The sequence below is a fragment of the Acinonyx jubatus genome, chromosome A1 (assembly GCF_027475565.1).
Source record: "Acinonyx jubatus isolate Ajub_Pintada_27869175 chromosome A1, VMU_Ajub_asm_v1.0, whole genome shotgun sequence".
Taxonomy (NCBI): domain Eukaryota; kingdom Metazoa; phylum Chordata; class Mammalia; order Carnivora; family Felidae; genus Acinonyx; species Acinonyx jubatus.
Window position 1 is genome coordinate 189,826,030 of NC_069380.1, and position 25,543 is coordinate 189,851,572.

At 39.4% G+C, this 25,543-nt stretch overlaps 2 protein-coding genes across 5 annotated transcripts in view; one reads left to right on the forward strand and one right to left on the reverse strand.

Annotated features, from left to right (window-relative positions):
* MRPL22 (mitochondrial ribosomal protein L22) overlaps positions 1-9,454 on the reverse strand; it is a 34,754-nt gene extending 25,300 nt beyond the window's left edge. For 2 of the 4 annotated variants that reach the window (XM_053199828.1, XM_053199824.1), the window contains exons 1-2: positions 9,096-9,247; positions 8,974-9,016 (exon numbers count right to left, since the gene is read on the reverse strand). Coding sequence is in view for 2 of the 4 variants with exons in the window: in XM_015063903.3 (XP_014919389.2) it covers positions 8,974-9,016; positions 9,096-9,246 (194 nt within the window). In the remaining 2 variants the exon portion in view is untranslated. Of the gene's footprint in view, positions 1-8,973; positions 9,017-9,095 lie in introns of all 4 variants that reach the window. The other 2 variants (XM_015063903.3, XM_015063902.3) reach the window with 2 other exon arrangements.
* Positions 9,455-10,480: 1,026 nt separating this feature from the next.
* GEMIN5 (gem nuclear organelle associated protein 5) overlaps positions 10,481-25,543 on the forward strand; it is a 42,085-nt gene continuing 27,022 nt past the window's right edge. Inside the window, exons 1-11 of the mRNA XM_015063906.3 lie at positions 10,481-10,742; positions 11,554-11,714; positions 12,408-12,589; positions 15,426-15,577; positions 15,772-15,891; positions 17,006-17,138; positions 18,042-18,207; positions 19,157-19,369; positions 20,283-20,368; positions 22,957-23,039; positions 24,481-24,617. Of these exons, the coding sequence (XP_014919392.3) occupies positions 10,577-10,742; positions 11,554-11,714; positions 12,408-12,589; positions 15,426-15,577; positions 15,772-15,891; positions 17,006-17,138; positions 18,042-18,207; positions 19,157-19,369; positions 20,283-20,368; positions 22,957-23,039; positions 24,481-24,617 (1,599 nt within the window). The 5' untranslated portion in view covers positions 10,481-10,576. The remainder of the gene's footprint in view (positions 10,743-11,553; positions 11,715-12,407; positions 12,590-15,425; positions 15,578-15,771; positions 15,892-17,005; positions 17,139-18,041; positions 18,208-19,156; positions 19,370-20,282; positions 20,369-22,956; positions 23,040-24,480; positions 24,618-25,543) is intronic.

Here is a 25,543-nt window from a genome sequence, read left to right on the forward strand (position 1 = left end):
CAGAATTACCAGGGAATACTATGAAAAATTATATGCCAACAAACTGGACAACCTGGAAAAAATGGACAAATTCCTAAACACCCACACACTTCCCAAATTCAAATGGGAAGAAATAGAAAATTTGAACAGACAGACCCGCAACTAGTGAAGAAATTGAATCAGTTATCAAAAATCTCCCAGCAAATAAGAGTCCTGGACCAGATGGCTTCCCTGGGGAATTCTACCAGCCATTTAAAGGAGAGTTAATACCTATCCTTCTCAAGCTGTTCCAAAAAATAGAGAAGGAAAACTTCCAGACTCATTCTATGAAGCCAGCATTACTTTGATTCCCAAACCAGACAGAAACCCAACAAAAAAGGAGAACTACAGGCCAATATCCCTGATGAATATGGATGCAAAAATTCACAAAAAGATACTAGCAAATCAAATTCAACAGCATATAAAAGTACTCTCCTCTTGCCAACCATGCAACAGTGAGTTAGTACTATGGTACTGTAAGTTGGCTACAGAAGAATGAGTTCCTATAGTAAGTGTACAGATTTGAGCATTCTGAGGGCAAGTATAACATCTTCCGTATTCTAGCACTAAGGACAATATCTGGCACATGGATACTAAGTAAATCTTTAACCCAGACTTAAATATTCAAAGTTATTGTAAAGTGGCAGATTTTCACACAATTTATGCAATTGGATGATATATTTAGCCAAGTCTTTTAGTTTTTAAATCATTTGGACTAAAGAATTTAAAAAACCTATTCTCCCACTGGCTCATTTTTCCTATTCTACTTCAAATTCACCATTTTACATCCCAATATTAAGATCAGTACAATCTGGGGCACCTGAGTGGCTCAGTCAGTTAAGTGTCCGACTTCGGCTCAGGTCATGATCTCACAGTTCATGAGTTCGAGCCCTACATCGGGCTCTGGGCTGGCGGAGCCTACTTCAGATTCTGTGTCTCCTTCTCTCTGCCCCTCCCCCATTCACGCTCTGTTTCTTTCTCTCTCAAAAATAAATAAACATTAAAAAAGAAAAAAGATCAGTACTATCTAAATACTTGACTAAACCTTTGCCATCCACATATAGACTCCACTATTTTAAGTGAAAAGTACAAAATTAGGAGACATGATGCTAGAGGGCAGAATTTCCAAAAAAAGAAAAAAAAAGGCAAAACCATAAGCTAAGTAATGAGGGCAGAGACTACGGAGTCAAGTAAACCTGAGTCTAAATCCCAACTTTAATACAAGGTAAATGGACTTAGGAAAGTCACATAACTTTCTCGAGCTCAGTTTCCTCATCAGTAGATGGAGTAATAACAGTAATTACTTCATAGGCTTCTTAAGGAGGTCAAATAAGGTATTTTAAGTAAAATACTTAACCTGACGCTTAAAAGGGCTCAATAAAATTGATGTTATTACTTTCAGAATGAGAATAATACCCACTTCATTCTGTTGATGGTGGATAATTAATATACTGTACCCTACAGCATCTAGCACATAATAAACACTGATGGCTAGTATTAATTTTATTTTTTCTAATTTTTTTTATTAAAAAAAATTTTTTTAATATTTATTTATTTTTGAGAGAGACAGAGAGAGAATGCAAGTGGGTTAGGGGGAGAGAGAGGGGGAGACACAGAATCCCAAGCAGGCTCCAGGCTCTGAGCTGTCAGCACAGAGCCCAACATGGGCCTCAAACTCACAGGCCGTGAGATCATGACCTGAGCCAAAGTCGGACGTTCAACCGACTGAGCCACCCAGGAGCCCTTAATTTTATTTCATTTATTTTGAGATAGACAATGTGTGTGCCAGTGGAGGAGGGGCAACGAGAGAGGGAGAGAAAGAGAATCCCAAGCAGGCTCTGCACTGTCAGCACAGAGTCCAACACAGGGCTCAAACTCACAAACCATGAGATCATGACCTGAGCCAAAATCAGACACTTAACCGACTGAGCCAGCCAGGCATGCCTAGTATTAATTTTAAATAAGGCCCTCTGAACAGTTCATCTCTCCTAGTCTCCAGAAAAAATTAACACTGTGAACTGTAAACTTTATTATCACACAATTCCAAACCTTCTCACATTTGGAATCATGACCGTTTGCTTGAAGCTGTAATTCATGGGTACACTAAGTTTATCCACTCTTTGGTCCTCAGCTTCTTTATGAAAAGAGGAATTGGAGTGTATCATCTCTAGGGTCTCTCTGAACCTTAATTCTATCTCAAATCTCATTGTTGACAGCAGGATTACAGAAACACAAGCCTCTTGGCTTCTATTTAATTCTTCTTCTGTGAAACCACTATTACACTAACCAGTCTTAAAGAATGCTTGAGGGTGAGGCCCATGCCTTCTGTATATATCATATCTAACACAGTGTCTTGTACTCAAATCAATACACATTTAGTGAATTACATATGGTGCTTAATAAATTAAACACATTATGAATCAACAATGACAAAGCTTTCTGAATACCTACAATACTTTCAGGGTTCAGATGGTTCATAAAACGAACTACCAGGCAAATACTAAACAATTGTAATCAAATTAAATTAAATTATTATTCCAAGCAGAGTACTTAATTCAGAAGTGTATTAAAACAAAAGGTCTTACACGCCCTCTCCTGGTCAACTATTGGAATTAAAGCAGAAAATGAAGCAATCATGGGTAAATTGAAAATATGTAATTCAAAACTTAACCATGTAATTCAAAACTTACAACTTTTGAGACCTTTTTGTGTAAGAAATACTGCAAAGAGTCACTAGAGAAAGCGGATTCAAGAAAAGGAAATTTGTGGAATTAACAGATGATAACATGAGCTATTGCTAGAATCCATTTCCTTCTATAAAACTGTTTTCCAACAAACATTAAATTTTAGGTCCGCCTAGCAATCTAGTTTATTGTTAGCATTCTAAAAAATCAAAGCAAGTTAAAACCTTAAAAAAAAAAAAAAATACTGAAAGGCATCCAAGATCAACTTTTATCATTTTGAAGTTCAAGGACCATTACTGATATTTACAACATCCTCACATTTACTGGGAAGCCCAAATCCCTTTAGCTTCACTGCACCTCTGTAAATTGGATGAAGGAAGGTAGGCATGAACCAAGTCTCCAGAATGCCTGTACACACAAGCACACACACAGGTGCCCACAGTCTGGTGAGACTGCCAGAGCTCAAACGGAAAGTGGGTGGTATACTGGAACCAGCATATGAATTTCCTTACTCCTGTTACTCTGGTGTCTTCTATCTACCAATACTTAAGGATACTTAAGGACTATCACTTTTCAAATTCTTCCCACAGTCATCAGACATTGAAGAGTGGCAGATACAAAGCAAATTTTAGGATTAAGAATTCAGATAAAACAAGATCTCAAAGTTTCTAAAGTCACAATTTCAGAAATTATACTTCCTATGTATTACTCAAAATTCATCTTGAAATCTAGTGCAAGGTATACCCAAATCCCAAGTGAAGATATGACTGGCCTCTGGCTCAATCTTGAGGTTACTATATGCAGGTTATTAAATGCATCAAGGTGAAAAATTCTTTGTTCCAAAATTACTCCTGTTAACACTGTTAATCCCACACTTGAAACTGAATAAAAGAACATCCTCCATCTTGTCTCAATTAGCATCTAAAATAAATGGCTGAAGTGATATGTATATTGTCATAATTCAACATAATTTCATTTGGTTAAAGTCAAGGACAATCACACAAGGAAACAAGAGTTTAGCAAGCAAACAAAATTCCAGCAACTTTGGACCATGGTAAACTCAGAAGTTTCTCAACCACTGCAATATTGATATTTGGGGCCAGATCATTCTTTGTTGTGGGGGCTATCCTGTGCCTTGTAGGATGCTTAGTAGGATCCCTCAACTCTAGCCACTCTAGTAGCACCCCTGGCCTGAGTTGGGACAACCAAAAATGTCTCCAGATATTGCCAAATGTCCTAGGGGGCTGGAGGTGGGGGTAGGGGCAAAAATTGACCCCTGCTGCAAGTTTTTGCAGACTAGGGAGCATGACTTCTCTGTTCCAAAAGGTTTCTGTTATTATGCTATACACATGTGGATGATTAATAAGCCAGATTTTCTCACTATGTAAACCAAGAAGGACCAAATGCCTAAATTCCACATTCCTTTTTGTTAAGTTTATTTACTTACTTATTTTTATTTTTAAAAAATTTTAACTTTTTTTTAAAGGTTTATTTATTTTTGAGAGATAGAGGGCAAGCGGGAAAGGGGAACAGAGAGAGGGAGACACAGAATCAATCCAAAGTAGTCTCCAGGCTCGGAGCTGTCAGCACAGAGCTCAACGTGGGGCTAGAACCTATGAAGCATGAGATCATGACCTGAGCCGAAGTTGGCTGCCCAACCAACTGAGCCACCAAGCGCCCCAGTTTATTTATTTTTGAGAGAGATCTGTAAATGCTGGCTGCCTCAGGAATCAATCCTTGTACTCTTATAATTTCTACTTCGCTCTATGGTGAAGTCAACCAGTCTCATGGCTTTAAACACTCTTCATGCACTGATGACTCCTGATTTGACATCCTTTCCCTGAATTCCAAACTCATATATATTCAATTGCCTACTTTCATCTACACTTGAAAGCTTACTGGATGTTACAAATTTAATAAGCCTCAAACTGAACTTGTGATATTCTCCCCAAAATCTGCTCCTCTGATAGCTTGCTCCCTCATTTCCTTCACATCTTTACTCAAATGTTATCTTCTTGGTGAGGACTTACCTATCCAAACTTGTAACCCCTCTCCAATATATACACACTACCTGTTCCCATTTTCTGCTTACATTTTCTCCTAAGCAGTTGTCATTGTCTAATACACTCTACATTTTACTTATCAAGTGCTTTCCTCAATAGACTGTGAGGGATTACTCTGGTTTTGTTCACTGCAAAATTTCTAGTGTTAGAATAGTCCTGGGGAGGGGCGCCTGGGTGGCTCAGTCGGTTGAGCGTCCAACTTTGGCTCAGGTCATGATCTCGTGGTCTGTGAGTTCAAGCCCTGCATCGGGCTCTGTGCTGACAGCTCAGAGCCTAGAGCCTGGAGACTGCTTTGGATTCTGTGTCTCCCTCTCTCTCTGCCCCTCCCCTGCTCATGCTCTGTCTCTCTCTCTGTCAAAAATAAATAACCATTAAATTTTTTTTTTTTTTAATTAAAAAAAAAAAAAAAGAACAGTACCTGGTGGGGCACCTGGGTGGCTCAGTCGTCTGACTTCGGCTCAGGTCATGATCTCACAGTTCGTGAATTCAAGCCCCGTGTCAGGCTCTGTGCTGGCAGCTGGGAGCCTGGAGCTTGCTTTGGATTCTGTGTCTCCCTCTCTGCCCCACCCCAACTCGCACTCTGTCTCTCTCAACAATAAATAAACATTTAAAAAATTAAAAAATTTACGAGTTTTTTTTTTTGGCCTCATATTTTTCATTTAATCTTTTTCTGCCTTTCAGGGGGACATGTCTGATGCTCAGCCATTATCTAGGGCACAGTCTACTGAATCTATTCACTTTTTTTTATTTCTCAAATTGTTATAATATGCATTATCTAATTTTTAGTTTCCTATATATTTAGTGGTCTACACCTAGGACTGTTAGTTTATCCACTTTCAGGAAATCTAGCTGGATTCAGAATTTAAATTATGTGTCAAAGCCCCCTTAACAAGCAATAGGCACAACCATCATTATTAAACTCATGCTTTCTAGCTCTTTCACTGGGCCTTGCATCCCTCCCCAGTACACTGTGACAAAGTTACTCTGTATATTCCCCTAATCCCAGTTGTTAAAAAGTATCTACATATATATACATACATATACATATATATACATACACACACACACACACACACACATATACACAGATACCTCTAAAACTTTAAGAGAGTATGTTTTATATATGAGGCCACTATGCCTCTACACTTTTTATTAAAAACTATCATGGATTTACTATTTTTCTTCCTAACTAGAAGCATACCAAGGAATACACACACACACACACACACACACACACACACAATTATTATGTAGCCCAGTACTGCCAGATCACTATTATTTCAAAAGTTTGAAAATCTGGGTTTCTTTGTGAAATTGTTAAATGTTGTTAACAAATTCTAACAACCACAGAACACATTCTGGGGGCAAAAAAAAAAAACAAAAACATATTGGAGTACATACGCAATAAATAATTCCTTTGGACTAGGTTGGACAGTTTATAACATCTGATGTAGTTAATACCTTTTGATGTTTTAGAATCAAAATAAATAGTATGATTTTACCTCTATATAATTCACTGACTGTATAATATTTTAGTTACATATAAATAATTAAATTATATATGTATATTTTTTGAAGAATGGATATGATAATTAAAATTATGCGAAAAAATTAAAAAAAAAAACAGAATAGTACCTAGTACACATAAGGCACTAAATATATGTTTGTAGAATGAATTAAAGAATACAGGGAATAGCCAGGTAACATAAATAAGAGGGCTTGGAATTAGTGAAGGATTTTACACATGGTTAAAAAATGAGGAAAACTGAGGGCACTGGGGTGGCTCAGTCAGTTGGGCATCCAACTTCATCTCAGGTCACGATCTCATGGCTTGCAGGTTCGAGCCCTGCATCAGGCTCTGCGCTGATTCAGATTCTGTGTCTTCCTCTCTCTCTGCCCCTTGCCCAGTCACACACTCTCTCTCTAAATAAATAAATAAATAAAAATAATAAAAAAATATTTTTAAACGAGGAAAACTGAAGAGTATAGGCCCTATCTAAAGAGTGGTACACTTTTTAGCTCTAGAAAATTGTTGCCATATTTTGTGATACATAAGATAATCTGGAAACCTGGATTTTTATAAGAAGCTGCCAGTTTTTTTAATTCAAATTTCAAACATTTTTAAATCCTGTGTAGTCCAAACAAAACACATCTGCAGGCCTGATTCATCACCCAGACAATGTTTTGTTTAGGTCCTAGATTTGACTTGTATTAACTGTGTAGCCTTCAGTAAGTCATTAAAATTCTCAAATGCATCCATCAGTAAAATGGGGAGACTTGGAATTCAAAAGCTGGAAACTGTCATTCCACTACCAAATACAGCCTACAGAAAAGTTTTATTTGGTTAGCACTTTTTCTTAACCCATTTCAATGCCTTTAGATGAGGAATGCACTCTACTAATTGCCACAGGCCCTACCACTTTCTCTCATTTTACACAGACTGCTTCTTCCAGTTCATTTCCATTAACTGAGTGCCATCTATATGCAATGAAGTTTCATCACTGAATTAGAAAATCTCTAAGATTTTACAGAGTTATCATGAGCATTAATTATACCTTCTCTATTTAGTTTTTACATAACCATTTGTCTATTAGAAAGTCCAGACTAGGGATTCACAAAATTATTTATACTCTTTCACAACCAGAAAGAGCCTTAATGATTATCTAGCAAAATTGAACCCTTCTGTATTACATAGATGAAAAGACTGAGGCCAAACTGCTTAAGTTGCTTGCTCAGAGCTTCCCAGTATAGTCAGTGCAGGACAATTTAAGCTGACAAACATTAACAAAATATTCACTTTGTGCAAGACCATAACCTGGAGCTACAAAGAGAAACAAGAACTGTTGCTACTTCTCCAGGGTATACAGCTAGTAAAGGGCACAGACACATTAACATGAAGTCCCTATTTAAGAGGCACATGCTACAAGGAGAGATTAATTTGTTTCCTTTTTAGTGGGATCTGAGAAACCTCCTAAGAAGGAAACATTTGAACAGGGTTTAAATAATTAGAACTCATATTATAGACAAGAAGTGAAAGCACAGCATGAAAAAGCCAAGAAGCAAATAAATGGACAGCATATTCAACAAAAGTAAGTAAATCAGCATAGCTGGGGTGGAATGATAAAAAATAATCTGAAAAAGCAAAGCATAAACAAATCCTAAGGGGCAGTGCCTCCTATTTTCTTCTTTAGCCTACTGACCCAAACACCAAGAACAGAGCTAAATATAATGGGAACACATTAATAATTTATAATGAATAAAACAGTAATGGCAGACAGAATCTAAGGTGGGATTGTTATATGTCATGCACTATACTAAACACTTCATATGCACTACCTCCTTTAATTCTCATTCAAAAATCAATGACATAGGTACTAATATTACTCTCATAGCATATATAAGTACTAAAACTCAAAAAGGATAGTTTTTCCAAAATCACACCGCTTAAAAAGTGCATTCACACCCAACTTACCTGTCTCTCCAAAGCCTATGACGTAAACCAAGATAAACTCCAACAAATGCACCGATCAGACAATTTACAATCAGATTATCAATCTCCAAATATCAATAGCTGTACTGCAGAAGAGGGACAAGGAGAAGGTGACAGAGAAAGGCTCCTTGCCAGGGCCGATTTAACTGCATTCCCTAACCTTAAAAACGCTTCCGTCCTGAGGTCTAAGAATGCTCTGGGGAAGACAGTATAAAGCTTTAAAACTTCCTATGACCAGGGGAACCTTATCTTACTTTGGGGAACTTCAATTTCCTTGTCTGAAAAATGGTAGAGCAATACCTACACTATGCTGGATGTTATGAGAATGAGATAATGCATATAAAGCGTTTAACACAATTCCAGGCACGTCGTAAAGCTCAGTTGTCTATAACACAGTCCCTGCTCATGTAATCAAGTAACTAGAGGGGGAACTAGAAAAGTTGGAGGCTCTCAACACGGTTTGGGAGAATATAACCATATTAGGAGACTGTTTGGAAAAGAGATCCAAAATGTCCCTTGAGTGATTGATAGGTTACCCTGATTCCCTCAGGGCCATGCAATACGGCGGCGGAACGTCGGAGTAACCAAGCAGAGACTGGCCGTTCTGTTCCCCTCCACAGCCCTAAAGCCTAAGGCAGAGGGCGGCACAGGGGCTCAGTAACCGACAAACTTGCAAAGAGGCCTCCAGCCCTCTGTAACTCCAAGGCGAAAGACTTACCCTAAGGCCAGCTTCCCCCTCAGATTCTGCATCCATAATGCACCTGAAACATCAACACAAGCCGTCAGCTGAGCCCACCTCCACTCCCTTCTGCCTCCCCTAAACCACTAAGAAATCCCTACCTAAACGTTCCAGTGCTGCCGCCGCCATCTTTCTCCCTCCCTCTACGGAAGCCTCCGAGTTCCTGCGCTGCCTGGACGAGGCGAGTGCGCAAGTCTCAGGTTGCCCTCCCCTGCAGGAGACGCAGCAGTATTTACACCGCGATGTTGTCATGGAGACCGCGAACGCGCTGCCTGCACTTCAGATGTGATCCGAACAGCTTTGCCTGGGAATGAATGACTTTAATAAAGGCCAAAAACTAGTGAGTTTCCGGAAACTCATCAGGATCCCGAGAAATTGAGAAACTTCACCTCACAAACGTTCTGAAAGGATTAGAAAAAACAGAGACCGTGAACAAGCCACCTAACGTGGGTGGGCCTCAGTTTTCGTGTCAGAGAAACAGAAATAACGATCCCTACTGCAGAGGCTTGCTGTAAAAATCACGAGATCATGTGGAAAGCTCTTTTAAAGAAAAAACAGCTCAAATACAAAGTACGATATCCTAATCCCTGTTAATCTCCAGGTTGGCCTCCAAGAGATAAATTAATATACAACAGGAATTTGCTATCATATATGCCCGGCAGGCATTTCACTAAATCCCAAATATTCCTCACAGCAATCCAACAAGGCATGGATTATCATCTTCCTTCTCCAATGAGGAAACAGATTCGTTTAGGGTAAATTCAGATAACTGGCAAAATCACTAATTCAGTGTAGGACCGGATGCCTCGGAAGTTAGTGCCCCTACCCACAACCAAATATGTTTGACCTCTCTGTATTAGAATCGATATTTCAGGTTTCGTTCGCTACAGATGCAGGAGTGCCAAGTACGCTATGCAAACAAGCAACACAGGGGCAGGAGAGTGTAAACGCAGAATCTGAAATTTCCATTCCTTTTCCTCCACAGCAGTCCCTTTCACAGAGTCGGCAATCAACGAGGCCATTCTATTCTACTCCTCTTTGGGTACCAAGACTCTAGAGCCAGAATTTCCAGCCAGTTGCAGAATCTCCTCCTTTCCTTTCAGATTTCTGATTCGAACTTTTATCTTTTTGCTACCTGGCTTGCTGTAGGTATCTTTAAAGAATCTCCAGAGTTAGCAAAGTGCCCAGAGCGTTCAAAAATACTTGACGGGATAGAGGTTGAACAGGTCCAAAAAGTAAAGCTGCTGTGCGAGGAGGTGACTCCGCTAGACTAACCCTTTAATTATGTGCCTTGCTGTAGGAGGTGAAAATGCCTAACCCCCAGGCTGGACTGTGGCAGCACCAGACCTTCCGGCCCCGGGCGGGGCTGCGGGGCAGAGCGCCAGGCTCGCGTCAGCGTTCTCCCAGCCCGGGGGCTGCGGGACCGGAGCGCGCGGTGCCTCCTGGGCCTCGGCGCGCGCCGTAGCGGCGGGCCCGGCGAGGCGGGGCTCCGAGCCAACCCCGCCCCCTTCCCGGCTACGGCGTGGGGCTGCTATCTGTCTGCGCCTGTGGCTCGTTCGTCTTTTCCCAGTGACCTGTGATCATGGGGCAGGAGCCGCGCACGCTGCCGCCCTCTCCTAACTGGTACTGCGCCCGATGCAGTGATGCCGTGCCTGGGGGCCTCTTCGGCTTCGCGGCGCGGACCTCCGTTTTCCTTGTCCGCGTGGGCCCGGGCGCCGGCGCGATCCCTGGGACGCCCCCATTTCGAGGTAACTCCCCACCTCTGGGCCCCCTCCTTCCTGCCCTTCTTGGGTTCGCCAGAGGCGCTAAGTGGGTTTTTCTAGCTACCCTTCTCTACAGATGGGGAAACTTGAGGCCCAGGTAGGCAGAAAGATCTCTCAGAGTCACTAAGCTTAGTTGCGTCCCTATCTCCAAGATTGAGCTACACCACGTTGTGGCTGAGCAGTCCCGCCTCCTGGTGCTCTCACGTCGGACCGCTCACTCCCTGAAGTTATCCCTATCTAGACCCAGGCATTTATAACATGTGTGGCCTCCCTCCCCCTACGCAGCGCGCGCCGTCCCCCTAGAAGCCTTTCTGGGTTTAAGGGGCTGCCTACAGCGCCAGGCCCTACGCAAGATCCTGCAAATACAGAATACTCGTTGCTGTAAGATTAATGTGTTGAGCCAGATGCTTTCGGGCTCCAAACTAGATTTTGATCATGCCTTGGGATGTGGCAAGCCAGGTATTTCTTGTTTCCCAAATGACCTCTGGCCAGATCTAAATAAGAATCACTTTTACATTCTTCATTTGAGCCACTCCTCAGCCTGTGAACGGTCAGCACCAAGGGATAGCAACAGCATTTTACCGTTGAAAAGAGTGAGGCTCAAGGAGATAAAATGACTGGGCTGAAGTCCTGTGGCAGAGCCAGAACCAGCACTTGGTATTTCTGATTGTGCGTGCCTGGATATTTTTGTTATACCACGGGATAAGTGAGGTCCCACCCCACCCATCTAAGAACAGAATGATTCTGCCAGGAATCTCAGGTAGCACTCTAACCTGGAATCTGGTTTTGCTTGAAGTCATAGGGGAATTGGTGGGACACACCGAAAGGGTCTCTGGCTTCACGTTTTCACATCACCCGGGTCAATACAACCTCTGTGCCACGAGCTCTGATGATGGGACTGTGAAAATCTGGGATGTGGAGACAAAAGCAGTTGTGACAGAGCATGCACTCCATCAGGTAGGTACCATGGCTTACTGGTTTCTCAGACCATTATTAGATATGTGTGCTGAGGGTTCTTTTGTTTCAAGTATGCTAGCTCATCTGTTAACTTTTATGATAATGTTCATTAGTTGGATGAGAATAAGATGCCTCAAAACTTTTTTGGAAGGAGATAACATATAAACCAGAGGTCAGCAAACTACAGTGTGCTGCCTGTTTTTGCAGATTGTTTTATTGGAATACTACCACAGTCAATTCATTTAAGTATTGGCTGCTCGCATACTACAAGGCAGACTTGGGTAGTTGCACTAGGGACAGTATGGCCCACAAATCAAAAAATATCTACTATCTGGTTCTGTCCATGAAAAAGACTCCTAATATAAACTGTAAATGAGTGAATAAAACTTGTTTCTAAACCAGATGATTACTTGATAAACCTGCCTTTTCAGAGAGTGTAGAAAAGGAGAAGACTCATTTAATCTTAGTAAGAACTTTGCATTAAGCTATTAAAGGAAGAAATGGTTTTAATGGTTCCTTGATCCTTAGGAGCTTAAATTCTTCTACCACTTGGTTAATGTACTCTTGGCATACAAGTGGTACTAACACTAATTAAGTACCCCTCAACGTGCCTAGTATAGTACAGGTTTAAAATGAGGTAAAAATTCAGCATTGACAAATGAGAAGCAAATGTGTGTTTGTTTTGTTTTAAAGCATACAATATCAGCATTGCACTGGTCTCCTCAAGTAAAGGATTTAATAGTATCTGGAGATGAAAAAGGAGTAGTTTTCTGTTACTGGCTTAACAGAAATGACAGCCAGCACCTCTTTATAGAACCCAGGACAATTTTCTGTCTTACTTGCTCACCTCATCATGAAGATTTAGTAGCCATCGGGTAAGTACTATCCCCTCTGTATTGGTAATTTATTTTTGTTAATGAGCATATTTTGCATTTGCTTTATCTTTTCCTGTCCCTTTATTCTTCAAAGGAAATGATTTATAGGTATTAACCACTTCTTGGGCCCTTGGTAGCCTTTATTCCTATGACCTCCAGGTCCTTGCTATCTCTCTCACTGTCTTTTTATTTCCTTAGTTTCTTCGATAATGTACTTTGCTCATTTCTTCATATCTGATTTCTTCAGTCAGCCTCCAAATGTAGGAAATACCCTCTTTCCCCCTTTTTCTCCCTCAGTACTCAGGCTTACAGATAACAGTTACTCCCGGAGTGTCAGAGGACTCAGTTCTTTCCTGGTTCTCAGCCCTCCCTCTGGATTGGGAGAGTGTTTTGGCATTGGGCTCTGCCTCCACCTTGATCAATCACCAAGGTTGTTTCACATGAACTGCCTTGAGCAGGCACCCCCCTTTCCCTCACTACTCCATTTACCTCTATCCCAAAGATGTCCTTTCACACTAGTTTGAACACATGACATAAGCACTAGAGTGTTGGAGGAGAAAGTATGGTGGGAGTGGACTCAAGAGACTGAAGGTACAGTAGCGAAGGTACACGTGGAGACAGCAAACTTTTGTTTGTTGAACAAATGTGCGTAGACATGAAGCCAGAGGAGGTATGTGGCAGTTAAGGGAATATTAAATGGAAAATAATAAGGCATGTTTTTATGCTGATGGAAATGAGGCAGAAGAGGGAGAGCTGAATACACGGAAAATGTAGTAAATACAGGAGTGATGTTGAGAAGTCAAGAGGGGATTGGATCCAGATCACAAGTAGAAAGGATAAGTGAGAACATGGAAATAGGGCAGGTGAGTTTGGGGATCTGGTTGGAAGAGGAGGGTGTTTCATCCTCCTGGCTTCTGCTTTTCTCCGTGAGGCATAAATCAGAAGGTGGAGTCAGGTTCAGAGTGGGGCTGAAAGCATGCAGAAAGATGTGAAAATAGTCCTCTCAGAAAATAGGAAAATGAGCTTACTGAGAGAGAATGTAGGACAAATGGTCCCTATTGAGTGCCAGGCTATGGATCAAAGTTATGAATTCAAAGTAAACTATTCAAGCTGATTGAGAAACACTTTGGTTGGATTCAAGAAGGTTTGGGGTTTTGTGGAATAAATACCTCTAAGAGAGAGGGCACAAAGGAGCTAATGGTGTTTCTAAAGTTGTGATCATAATGATGGATCATGAAATCTGTGGCCTGAGGGAAAGGATAGGAAGACAGGTGTGGGAGCTTAATAGTGAAATGGAAGGGATCTGTGCATGCATGCATTGGTGACCTGCTAGGTGAAGTGGCAGCAGTGGTGCACTGGGGCACTAGAGAGGGAGCAGAAAAGGTGGCAGGTAGGGATCAGAGAAGGTGAATCAGACCAACCTTGAAAGATGAGCAAGAATTCACAAGAAGAAATCTTTCAGGTATAAGGAACTGCATAGACACAGGATTGAATCAGAATGATTTGTTTCTGGAGGATCTTCAAAATGGTGATCCTTCTCTAAAAGGCTGATTAAAATTGCAGGACAGCTCGGTTACTGGACTGCAAGGTTGCATAACTTGAAGGTTTTCAAAGTCTGTGTCTGCAAAGACCGGTAACAGTCTATGATTTTTTTTTTTAAATAAAGCTGTAATGGGGGAAATGTTTCTAATAGAAGAAAAATAAGTAGAGCTGGAATGTGTTTTTCCCTGTAGGATTGTCTAGTATGTAGGAAATGTAAATAGGTACACCCGCTTTGGAGAGCAGTTTTGCACATTCTAGTAAAGCAAAGGTGTACACATCTTACATCCTGGCAGTTCCATTACTAGGCATCAAATCTGAAATTGTCTTAAGTGTGCATAAGATTATTAATGTCATTTTTTTGTTTGTAATAGCAAAAAACGGAAGCCCTTCAAAAGGGAAAATGAATAAACTTGTGCTGTCTTCATCAAGGGAATGCTATCCAATAGTACAAATGACTGACCAGGAACTAGAGTTACATGCTTCAACATGGATGACTCACTAACAGTGAGTGGAAAAAAAACAATCTACAGAAAAACAGACCTCATGATACCATTTCTATGAAGTTTTAAAACCTACAAAATCATCTTCTGTCATCTTTAGGAATCTATACAAAGAAAGGCTAGGAATGTTGGAACACAGAATTCACCAATATCAGTTTACCTCTGGGAAAGAGAGGGAAAGAGGTTTGATTGGGGTGGGATGTACAAAGGATTTCAACTATATTGGTAATTGGGTGTATTCTTTTCTTAAGCTGGTTCTTGGGTATTTATGTGTGTGAAAAAACTATTAGAATTTCTCAGTTTCCTCTGAATTCAAAAATGATAGTCTTGAAATATCCAGATCTAGAAGCTACAGTACTGCAGCTTTTGTTAAGTTCATAGTTAGAGAAATAGGATCACGTATTTAAAAAGGGGCGGGGAATAGGTTTAAGTGCGTTAGGTCAAATTCATCTGGGATTAGAGGGATTGCTGGGCCCACAAATAACCATTCTTCTGTAAGTTCCCTTCAAACACAAGCATGCTTTATACCTTGAGCTTGCTGCCAGGCAGTCAATGCAATATTACTTAGCGCCAAGAGCTTGATTGGAGAGGTGGGGCACAAATGTGTCAGGACCACCAGGAAACAGAAAGTGAACACTTTGGAAAAAAGGACAAAACAAGATTCTTTCTTTCTTCCCTTCCCTCTTCCCCCAAATACACTTACCTTTTAGAAGTGTACAGTGATAACTCTTAAGTCAGAATGTTTACTGTTCTGTCTTCGTTTTCCAGTAACATTTCTAACTCTTGTTTTTTAGTTACAAGGATGGCATAGTGGTTATAATTGACATCAGTAAGAAAGGAGAAGTTATTCACAGGCTTCGAGGCCACGATGATGAGATTCACTCCATAGCCTGGTGTCCCCTGCCTGGCGAAGATTGTTTATCCATAAGTCAAGAGGAAAATTCAGGTAGAGATGATTTAAGACCTAAAGAACAATGTGGATAAAACTGTATCATTTGAATTACATTTAAAACTTTAGCTCTTACAGTTCAGATCTATAAATGTAATATCTAAGTTTTAGGATCCCTTGAAAACTAGTTTTTCTTTTGACAAGTTCATGTTTCATGTAAATTAAAAACAAAATTACCATCTCTACCCTAGAAGAACCTGCAATTCCCAATGGTAAAGTCACAGCACAAACTGCAGTAACAAAAGGCTGCTACTTAGCCACTGGAAGCAAAGATCAGACCATTCGAATCTGGAGCTGCTCTAGAGGCCGAGGTAAGATTCATGTGTGGTGTTTCTTTTGTGATATAACCTATAGTGACTGGTAGAAGTAGAAACTTTTTTATTGTGTCTTGTTATCCTAAGAGTGTGTCATCAGCTAGAAGGCAGTTCTTTACTTTTCTATCCAGAAAGTTGCTTCACCAGTTTAGCCTGGGCTAGAACTCCCTGTGCTCTGAACAACTGACTTTGGTTTTGGACCAAAAGTCCAAATCAGAGGGTTTCTGATGCGTTCATAGAAGGGTCATCATTTGTCATGGAAGGCAAGATGTTGGTTATAAGGATAGGAATGTTGGAACTTGGCAAGGCCTGAATCAGAGGATTGGGAAAGATCTCTAGAGCTAAAGATTTTAATACACAAATGCAGAATAATACGTACCCAATGTAAAAGCGCATGTTTAAATGTTAAAGTTCATTTTATCCAAATTACAGGGACCCTCAGTCATTCGGCTTTCCCAGGCTTCTCTCTTTGAACAGAACTTTTGCCTTCAATTTATAAATTGAGAGGAACTCCAAGCAGAGTGGATGTTACACTTATAGTAAAACTCTAGCCTTTGTCTTTATAGCAGTCTTCTTTCTCTATATGCTTTAGTGCATATAAAGCAAATAGCATAGTGCTTGGCCATAATTCTAACATAGTCAGTGGTAACTAATACAATAATTTTGGAAAATGGAATCTTTTTAAAGAATTTTGGACTGCTTTTGGAGATACTAGGGCTGATACTCCCAGGTGGGACAACATAAGGCCCAGGATCCCTCCAGAAGGGTAACTTCTAAACCTTTGTTAGATTTCTTGCCACTCTCCCCTGCCAACTTTGGAGAATCTGGAGTTGTGTTACTACCTAGGTTCACAATTCCGGTTGAAACCCCATTTTCCCAAACAGACAATATTAATGTGTGCTCAGGTTGCCAGGATAGCCTATAAAAAGTTTGTTTTACCTGAATCAGACAAGTATTAAAACTATGTGTAATAACGTTTCCATGAGAAAATGAGGTCTGCATTCTAAGTAACCAAACTAACAAACTTTTAAACTGTACTGTGAATTGCTGGGGACTTCGCACATGTGTTTTCACTGACTTGAGCACCCACCGACTTTCTTTCCATCTGCAGGGGTGATGGTTTTGAAATTGCCCTTTCTGAAGAGAAGAGGAGGGGGTATAGACCCAACTATTAAAGAACGCCTTTGGTTGACACTCCATTGGCCCAGGGATCAACCAACACAGCTGGTATCCAGCTGTTTTGGGTAAGTTTTTCTGGTCATGCCCTCTCTGACATATTTTGTTTTCCTCTCTAGCTTCTTGAGGAATTCCTAGGCTCCTCTTTCTAGACATAGAAGATGGAAAAGGCAAGGGCTAAGGCTTATACTGTGACAGGCCATTTGTAATGGAAAAATCATGGGACAGATACCTGTGTTGTCCACTTACAGTGCTGAAAAAAGACCAAATAAGTATAGCCTGGTAATTAAGAGCTTGGACTCCAAAGTCAGACCAAATTGCATTTCCAAATCCGTCTCTTACCTTCTATGTGTTCATGAGTGTGACCCTTCGAACTTCAATTACATCATGTGTAAAAGAGGGAGCTTAGAGAATTCCCATCTCTTTGGATGATTATAGCCATTCATTGAACAGAATTTAGTGAGTACTAGCTTCTAGTTGTTTGAGGTAATAAGTGAATTTAGCAGATAAAGGCCCTGATTTCAAATGAAATGGTACAGGGAAAGCAGATAAAAATCCCCCCTAAAATGCTGGTCATGGCCCTACTCTCCCACACCATCCCAAAAAAGAGAGGGTATAGTATGTGTTTAAGCTTTGGGGCTGTGCAAATTATGGTGGCATTTTACTCTTAAAACTGTTAGGAAAATCTGTTCCAGAGGAAGTGCAGCACATTGACGGGGTTCAAAATTAGGTAAGAACCAGAGTTGCTCTGTCTCAAGCAACTAGGTTCCCTTCCCCATAGACAGTGACACCTTGTTTTTGTGTGAGTTCTTTCTGAGCTGTTCTGTGCACATTTCAGAATATGCAATTTTTTTTCTCCTTAAAAGAACAACTGATAGAAATTATTTGGCAACTGAGGGCCCACACTCTCCCCACATCTCTTGTTTCCAGATTGCTTGTGAAAGAGAACTAGTGTTTGTTTTTCCTCACAGAGGTGAGCTGTTGCTGTGGGATCTCACTCAGTCCTGGAGACGGAAATATACCCTCTTTAGTGCTTCATCAGAAGGGCAGAATCATTCAAGAATTGTGTTTAACTTATGCCCTTTACAAACGGAGGACGACAAACAGCTGCTGCTTTCCACATCAATGGATAGAGATGTAAGCACTGCTTAGTTTGCATTCACCATTGTAGGGCCCGTGATTTAGGAATTGGATAGGATCAGAGGGCTTTTCAAACCATCCATCAGTTCTCACGCCCCGCCTTACACCCCCATGCCCAGCCCAATCTCAGAGTTACTGTTACTGTTACTGACCAGAGCTAACTGTGGGAACAGCAGAGAGGGGAAAGGTGAGAAACCACCAAGATGCCTTTTTGTTAGAGCAGCTACGGTGAAAGATCGTAGATGTGTCCAGGGAAGGATGTATGAGACCATCATGCTTTGGCTTTAAAATATTCTTGTCTATAGTTAAGGTAGCAGAACCATCTGCTCTTGATGAAATCTCCAAGAGAGAATTGGCTATATTTAAGAATCTGTGACTTCATTGTTTTGCAGTTAGGCTAGGCTTATTTGATAGACTTTGTTTTCTCCCAAACCTCTCTGTTAAATGAGTGAAGATTAAAAATGTAGCATTCCTCCTTCCCCTGGGGATAAGATATTTTGCTTTTTGAGATAGCCCCTCTCATTTTCCCACTGTCCTGAGACCATCTTCATTCTTAGTTAGGATTTGCTAAATGAGATTACCAATGCTGTAGTACAGTACAGTGGAAAGGCTGCTGGACTCTGGGAAATGAGCGGCCTGGATCTGGTTTTATTCATTTACCCTGAATTCACTTAACATCTCTGGGAATAAATATATTCTAAGATCCCTTTGGGCCTACAATTTATTACTTTTTCTTTTCCTAAGAGATACTTTTCCTACTACCTATTAGAATAAATTATATTTGTATATTATAATATATATTCTTTATATGTTATTATTATATATTCTTTATATTACCCATTCTTTGATTCAATCCTGTTTGAGATGTTGATTCTTTTTCCTGTTTTTCTGATTTTTTTTTTTTTTTTTTTTTTTACATTTAAACCCTAACCCTGGATATTTTTAGGTAAAATGTTGGGACATGGCCACCCTAGAGTGCTGCTGGTCCCTGCCTTCCCTTGGTGGATTTGCCTACAGCCTGGCTTTCTCTCCTGTGGACATGGGCTGTTTGGCCATAGGCGTTGGAGATGGTATGATCCGCGTATGGAATACACTCTCCATAAAGAACAACTATGATGTGAAAAATTTTTGGCAGGGGGTCAAGTCCAAGGTTACAGCGGTAAGGATGATTTCTTTGAGCTCTCTTGAACTTTTTTTCAAATAAGTAGTTGTTTTAGTAAGAAATCTGGAATAACCTGCATGTGCACTCACAGAAAATACATAAAGTTATAAACACATAATAAACAGTATCACACTATTAAAAATGATAATGTGGCTCTTTATTTGATGTGGAAAGATGTTGATGTTTCATGAAAAATGAAAATTACAAAACATGGAATGCAGGTTACACAACAATATGTATAATTTTTTTGTTTTTCTCCAAAGTGATACCTCTGTTGTGGCTCTTTAGTCTAAAAGCAGTAAATGTTTGTGGTTAAAAAGAAGACCATACAGAATTGTCATATTACTATATTGTTCACCTGAAACTAATACAACATTGTATGTCAATTATACTTTAGTAAAAAAAAAAAAATTGTACCAATTAAAAGGGAAAAAAAGAAAACCAAACAGTATAGGAGTGTAGGAAGCAAAATATTTTCCTACTCTCCACTCCATGCTCCCACTTTCATTATCCAGAGAAGCACTGTTGACAACCTGTGATATATCTTTCCAAATTTTATTATTAACAGGATCTTATTTTCTAAACTATTCTGGAATCTTTTATCCCCACTCAACAGTGTTTCATACACATCATTTAAATATTTGAGCCTATTTTTTTTTCAACTGTATATATTTAACTTTATTCATAAAAAATATCTGGCAAGATATAAAATGGGCAGTGCGGTGTTTTGAACAAGTGAGATTACCAGTGACTTTCACATTGTTTTTAATACTTTGTTTCTTTTAAATAAGGAGAATTTGTTACTTTTTAAATTAGGAGACACCAAGAGCGTGAAAGTGTTCCATTTGGATGCTCAAAAGATAACCTAAGGGCTCCCTTAACAGTATGCCCCTTCCCTCATGTTTTCTAGCTGTGCTGGCACCCAACCAAAGAAGGCTGTTTAGCTTTTGGAACTGATGATGGAAAAGTGGGATTGTATGACACCTACTCCAACAAGTAAGAAATAAAAGATTGTTTAGCCCATTGACCATAATGTAGATGATGGAGTTAATTTTGATTCACAAACCTGGGTATATGTCGGAATTGGCCTGGGAAACATCTTTCAGATTCTGGCTCTGAGTCTGAGGCTTACAGCTTGGAATTTGATTTTTAAAAAATGTTTTCAGGTGGTGGTTCAGCCTGTCTGACCTATGGTTACCACTAAAATAAACCATTGGTTTTTTTTTTTTCCCTCAGCTTTTCTTAACAAAAGTTTTCAGGCATCCATGAACATTGAAAGCGTAGTACAAAGAACATCTCTGCCTTCCATCTAGATTCACCAACTGTTAACAGTTTGCCATACTTGCCTTTTTTTTGCACACTTAAAATTAACAGTAATTCCGTAATATCTAATATCCAGTCGATGTACAGATTTCCTCAATTGAGCCAAAAATGCTTTTCCTAGCTATTTTTTTTTTTTTTCAAATTCATTTTTAGTTTGGGTTCACACACTGCATTTTGTTAGGTCTCTTTAGTCTCTCTTATTCTAGAATACCACCCCCACTTCTTTCATAACATTTGCCTTTTCAGTTTGAAGATTCTGGGTAAGTTTTTTGGTAGAATATTTTACATTTTGGTCTTTGTGTTGACTTCTAACTCATGTCAGTATTCCCTATATGTCCTGTAAACTAGAAGTTATGTATTGAGCTTCATCGTCCATTCTGGTTGTCCTCAGCCAAGGGGACTACTGGGATATGCTGTCAGTGTAAAATGCATGCCAGAGTTCAGAGATAGTCCCTCCCCCGCCTCCAAATTAAAATGTCTCAGTAATTATTTTGATTATATTTTAAAAGATAATACTTCTGTATATTGAGCTAAATAAAATACATTATTAAAATTGAATTTCACTTATTTCTTTTGCTTCTGTTAATGTGGCTACAAGAAAGTTTTAAGATGCCTATGTGGTTCATACATAAAACTCACATTATGCAACTGTTGAACACAGTTATCCTAGATGCTTGGGTAGATTCCATACCTGCACCGTTCAGTTTGATAGCCACATGTGGCTATTTACAGTTAAAAGAACTAAAATTTAATAAAATGAGAAGTTCAGTTCCTTGGTCTCATGAGCCACATTTCAAGTGCACAAGGCCCAGAGCTTACTGAGCTGCACTGTTCTAGACCAGGGATTGGGGAGCTATGGCTCATGAATTAAGAATGGTTCTACCTTTTTAAATTATTGGGAAAATATTAAAGAATATTTCATCACATGAAAATTAAATAAAATTCAGATTTCAGTGTCCATAAACAAAGCTCTTATTGGAACCCGGCCACACTCATTTGTTTACACCTTATCGGAGCCTGCTTTCACACTACCAGAGCAGGGTGAGGGAGTTATGACAGAGACCTCAAGGCTCAAAAAGCCTTAGATATTTACTGTCTGTCCTTTTACAGGGTAAGTTTGCCTACCTGTTCCAGATCATTCATTTCTAAGTAAGAATTATTTACTATACTCAGAGTTAACCTTTTTAGATGCAATTTTGAGGTACACATGTGAACCTACATGCACTTAGTTACCTGCATTCTTTCGTTCTGCAGCTGGTTAACTCCACTTTCAATTCTCAAAAAATAATACACTATTGCAAAGAGGCATGTAAGAAAATAAAACTATATGTCATCACAAAACCGACTAATTCTATGAAATTACTATCTTCTGGTTATTATGAGGTGTGTAGTAGAAGGAAGGGTGCTGCCCTAGATACACTGTTAGGCATTCAGCCACAGATACTTATTCTGTTTCTTTCAGCCCAGAGAAATTGGGGTTTATTGTCCAGAATGGCAACAACAAATGTGCCAGAAACATAGAAATAAATAAGTCAGCAGCTAGTTTTGTCATAGGTTCTGGATTCCTGGAATTCTCAAATCCTACAAAGAATACAGTTTACAGGAAAGGTAACAGCCACACTGCCCATTACTGACACCTCACATGTCATTAATCACCACAGTCTTCAAAATTACCCTCAAGAGCAAGTTTTCTTACAAAAACTTTAAAACTGAACTATTCTAAAATCTTGTCTTAGTTTAAGAATATGATATTAATGACAGGGTAAGCCTAAAATGACTTCTAGTCTTTTATCTGAAGGGGAGATGGGTTATATTTATATGATGACTGTACATGCTTAGCAGTAACCGTAGTTCTGGGCTGACTAGTTTGCATTTTCTGCCTTGTTCAGTATTTCTCCAGTTGTGATAGCCTTTACAGTGCTTATAACTACAGTAATATTAGAATACGTGACATTTAAGTAAAGTGGGCAACTCGGAGAGATGGGGGGAAAAGTTATTACAAACTGGCCAGATTTGGGGGGGATAATATTTTTTTCTGGGTAAAGTGTGTTTGGGACTTTATCATTTTGGTAGTAGATATCATTACATGGTATATTATTGAAGTGTTGGCTTCTCTACAATCAGCTATTTGGAGAAGGATGCTGTTAAATTGCTTTTCTCTAACATCAGCAACCAATAAGGGAGCTTTTAGAAAAAGATGGGTCTGTTTTCCCACTGTGTCTTCTGTTTAAATCTTTCTTTGTAATCCCCCTTCCCTCCAGACCGCCACAGATTTCTAGCACGTATCATAAGAAGACTGTGTACACTTTAGCCTGGGGGCCACCACTGCCCCCCATTTCACTCGGTGAGTATCTGAGCCATTCTCTAGCAAACATGAGAGTATTATCTTTCTTTTAATTTAATTGTAAGACACTCAAGCTGGAAAGTTATAAATATTCTAGTGCAGTGACTGCTTATGCAGACTACTGTGTCCCCAGGGGTCCATGAGGGCAGTCATAGCAGGTGATGTTAGAAATCATTCGCCCATATTAAGCATCCCCAAACTCTTAAGCATTATTTGGTCTCTTCTAGCTGAATTTTTCCATTGTGCATGTAGTTGTCTCATGTTGGCTCCTGGTATCCAACCTAAAATTTGTTCACCAAAATTTGCTATCACTTTTTAATTTGATCAGAATTAGAATATTATTTAACTATAGTAATGCAGTAATGATTATCTGTTTTCACCTATAGTTACAGCAAACTTAGAATTCCTGAAATGATCTCTTGTCTTTACTGTATTCTGACCCTTTCCCTCTTCTGGCTGCTCAGCCCTCTCTTTCTTATCCCTAAAGAGATAGGTCTTTCAGAGTATCTTTTAAAATAAGTGTATTCATGGGGTGCTTGGATGGCTCAGCTGGTCTAGCATCTGACTCTTCATTTCAGTTCAGGTCATGATCTCACAGTTCATGGGAGCCCATGTCGGGCTTCACGCTGACAGTACAGAGCCTGCATGGGATTCTCCCTCTGCCCCTCTCCCACTCATGCATGCACTCCCTCCCTCCCTCTCTCTTTCAAAATAAACTTAAAAAAAAAAAATCAGTGTATTCAGATGTTTTTGGTTAACTTTTCTTAACCAGCTATAATGAAACATCTGTCCATTTCCATAGTAATTGCACTACACAGAGAGGATAATGGAAGTCATGAGAACTCAAGCAGCCCCGTAGTGGTAGTTCATTCCTTCATTCATTTAACAACTGTTTATTGGATTCTTGATTTGCACCAGGCATAGTTCTAGCAGTAGAGAAAATAAAACTTGTCCTTACAAAAACCAACAAGAACCACTGTTTGCTTGTTAAAGGTCAACAAGAAGATTGCCATAATACTAAAGAAATCATTGCTCTGAGGACAGCTTGTGACTTCCTCTAACTTAGAGTTAGTCATAGGAAAGCCTGCAGCTCCATATATTTAAATGCCCAAAGAGTAGGGTGCTCATTTCTGAAACAAAAGGCAAATTCTCATAAACACTGAGAACATGTTTTTTGACCCCAACTTTGGCACCCGTACTATTTGAATGGTAGAAGAGTGTTTAAAGCAGATCTGTTACATTAGAAATATTAGTTTAGATTTAGTGTCTTTTTACTTCTCCCAACAACTGTGTTCATATACAAAGAACAGTGACTTTATTCTGGTGTGTTAATATAATTCTTTTAAAACAACTCAGACTATGCTATACTTGTACTGTAGTAACCAGTAGTTAAGCTGCTGAATTGCAAAAATGATAAGCTTTCTTTTCTTACCTCATTTAGGAGGAGAAGGAGACAGACCTTCCCTTACTTTATACAGCTGTGGAGGGGAAGGGATTGTCTTACAGCATAACCCTTGGAAGCTTGGTGGAGAGGCCTATGACATCAACAAACTAATCAGGGACACCAATTCAATCAAAGTGAGTTCTTATGATGTAAAGTCTTCTCCAAGTCTCTACATCTTCTTGGTTTCCCATTTTGCATAATAAATGCCATTATTAAAGATATCCATTATGCTCACTCAGATTTCTTAGATGTTCTTAAGAGCTTCAGTGAATTTGTGATTTATAAAACATAATGTAGAAGTCTTTATACCTGAGTAAAGCAAGGAACTTAACCACAAAAAAAAAAAAGTTTGTCTCAATTGCCATGGTGATTTATGATAAACTTTCCGATCTTGGATATGAAGCATCCTTTTTAGGCCAGCTACTTCCTCCAGAGTGAGACCTTGGTAAAGATAACTATAATATGGTGGCCAAGTGTGGCTAGAAGGTATTTTGCTCAAGACAGAATTGCCATTTTAATTTTCCATTTTTTAGTGAAATAATTAACACATTTATACAAAAATAATACAAATAATTCCCTTTTATCCTTGACCCAGATATCCACATTTAATCACTTTTGCCTTACCATTTTATCAACATCAGAACTGTCTTTTGAAGTGAAATATGTTGAGAGTTCTTTTACTCTTTCAAATGAGTATTTTTATTGGTGCTCATTATTTTTGAATGGCTAGCATAAAAATTACATTTAGTCATAAACTGAATTATTTTTATTGACTATATCCCTTCATTAAATGTCTCAACATTAACATTCAGCAATGAATAAAAGAGACAAAATTCCTGTTCCTAATGAGCTTTTAGTTTTGTGGCAGTTGAATATATATACAAGGAAGGGTGCCTGGCTGGCTCAGTCAGTGGAGTATGCGACTCTTGATTTTGGGGATGTGGTTTCAAGCCCCATATTGGGTGTAGAGATTACTTAAAAGTAAAATCTTTAAAAAAAAAAAGAAAGAAACTTGGAATTCCTTCACGTGAATGGTAGCTGATGAAGCTGCTGGGCATAC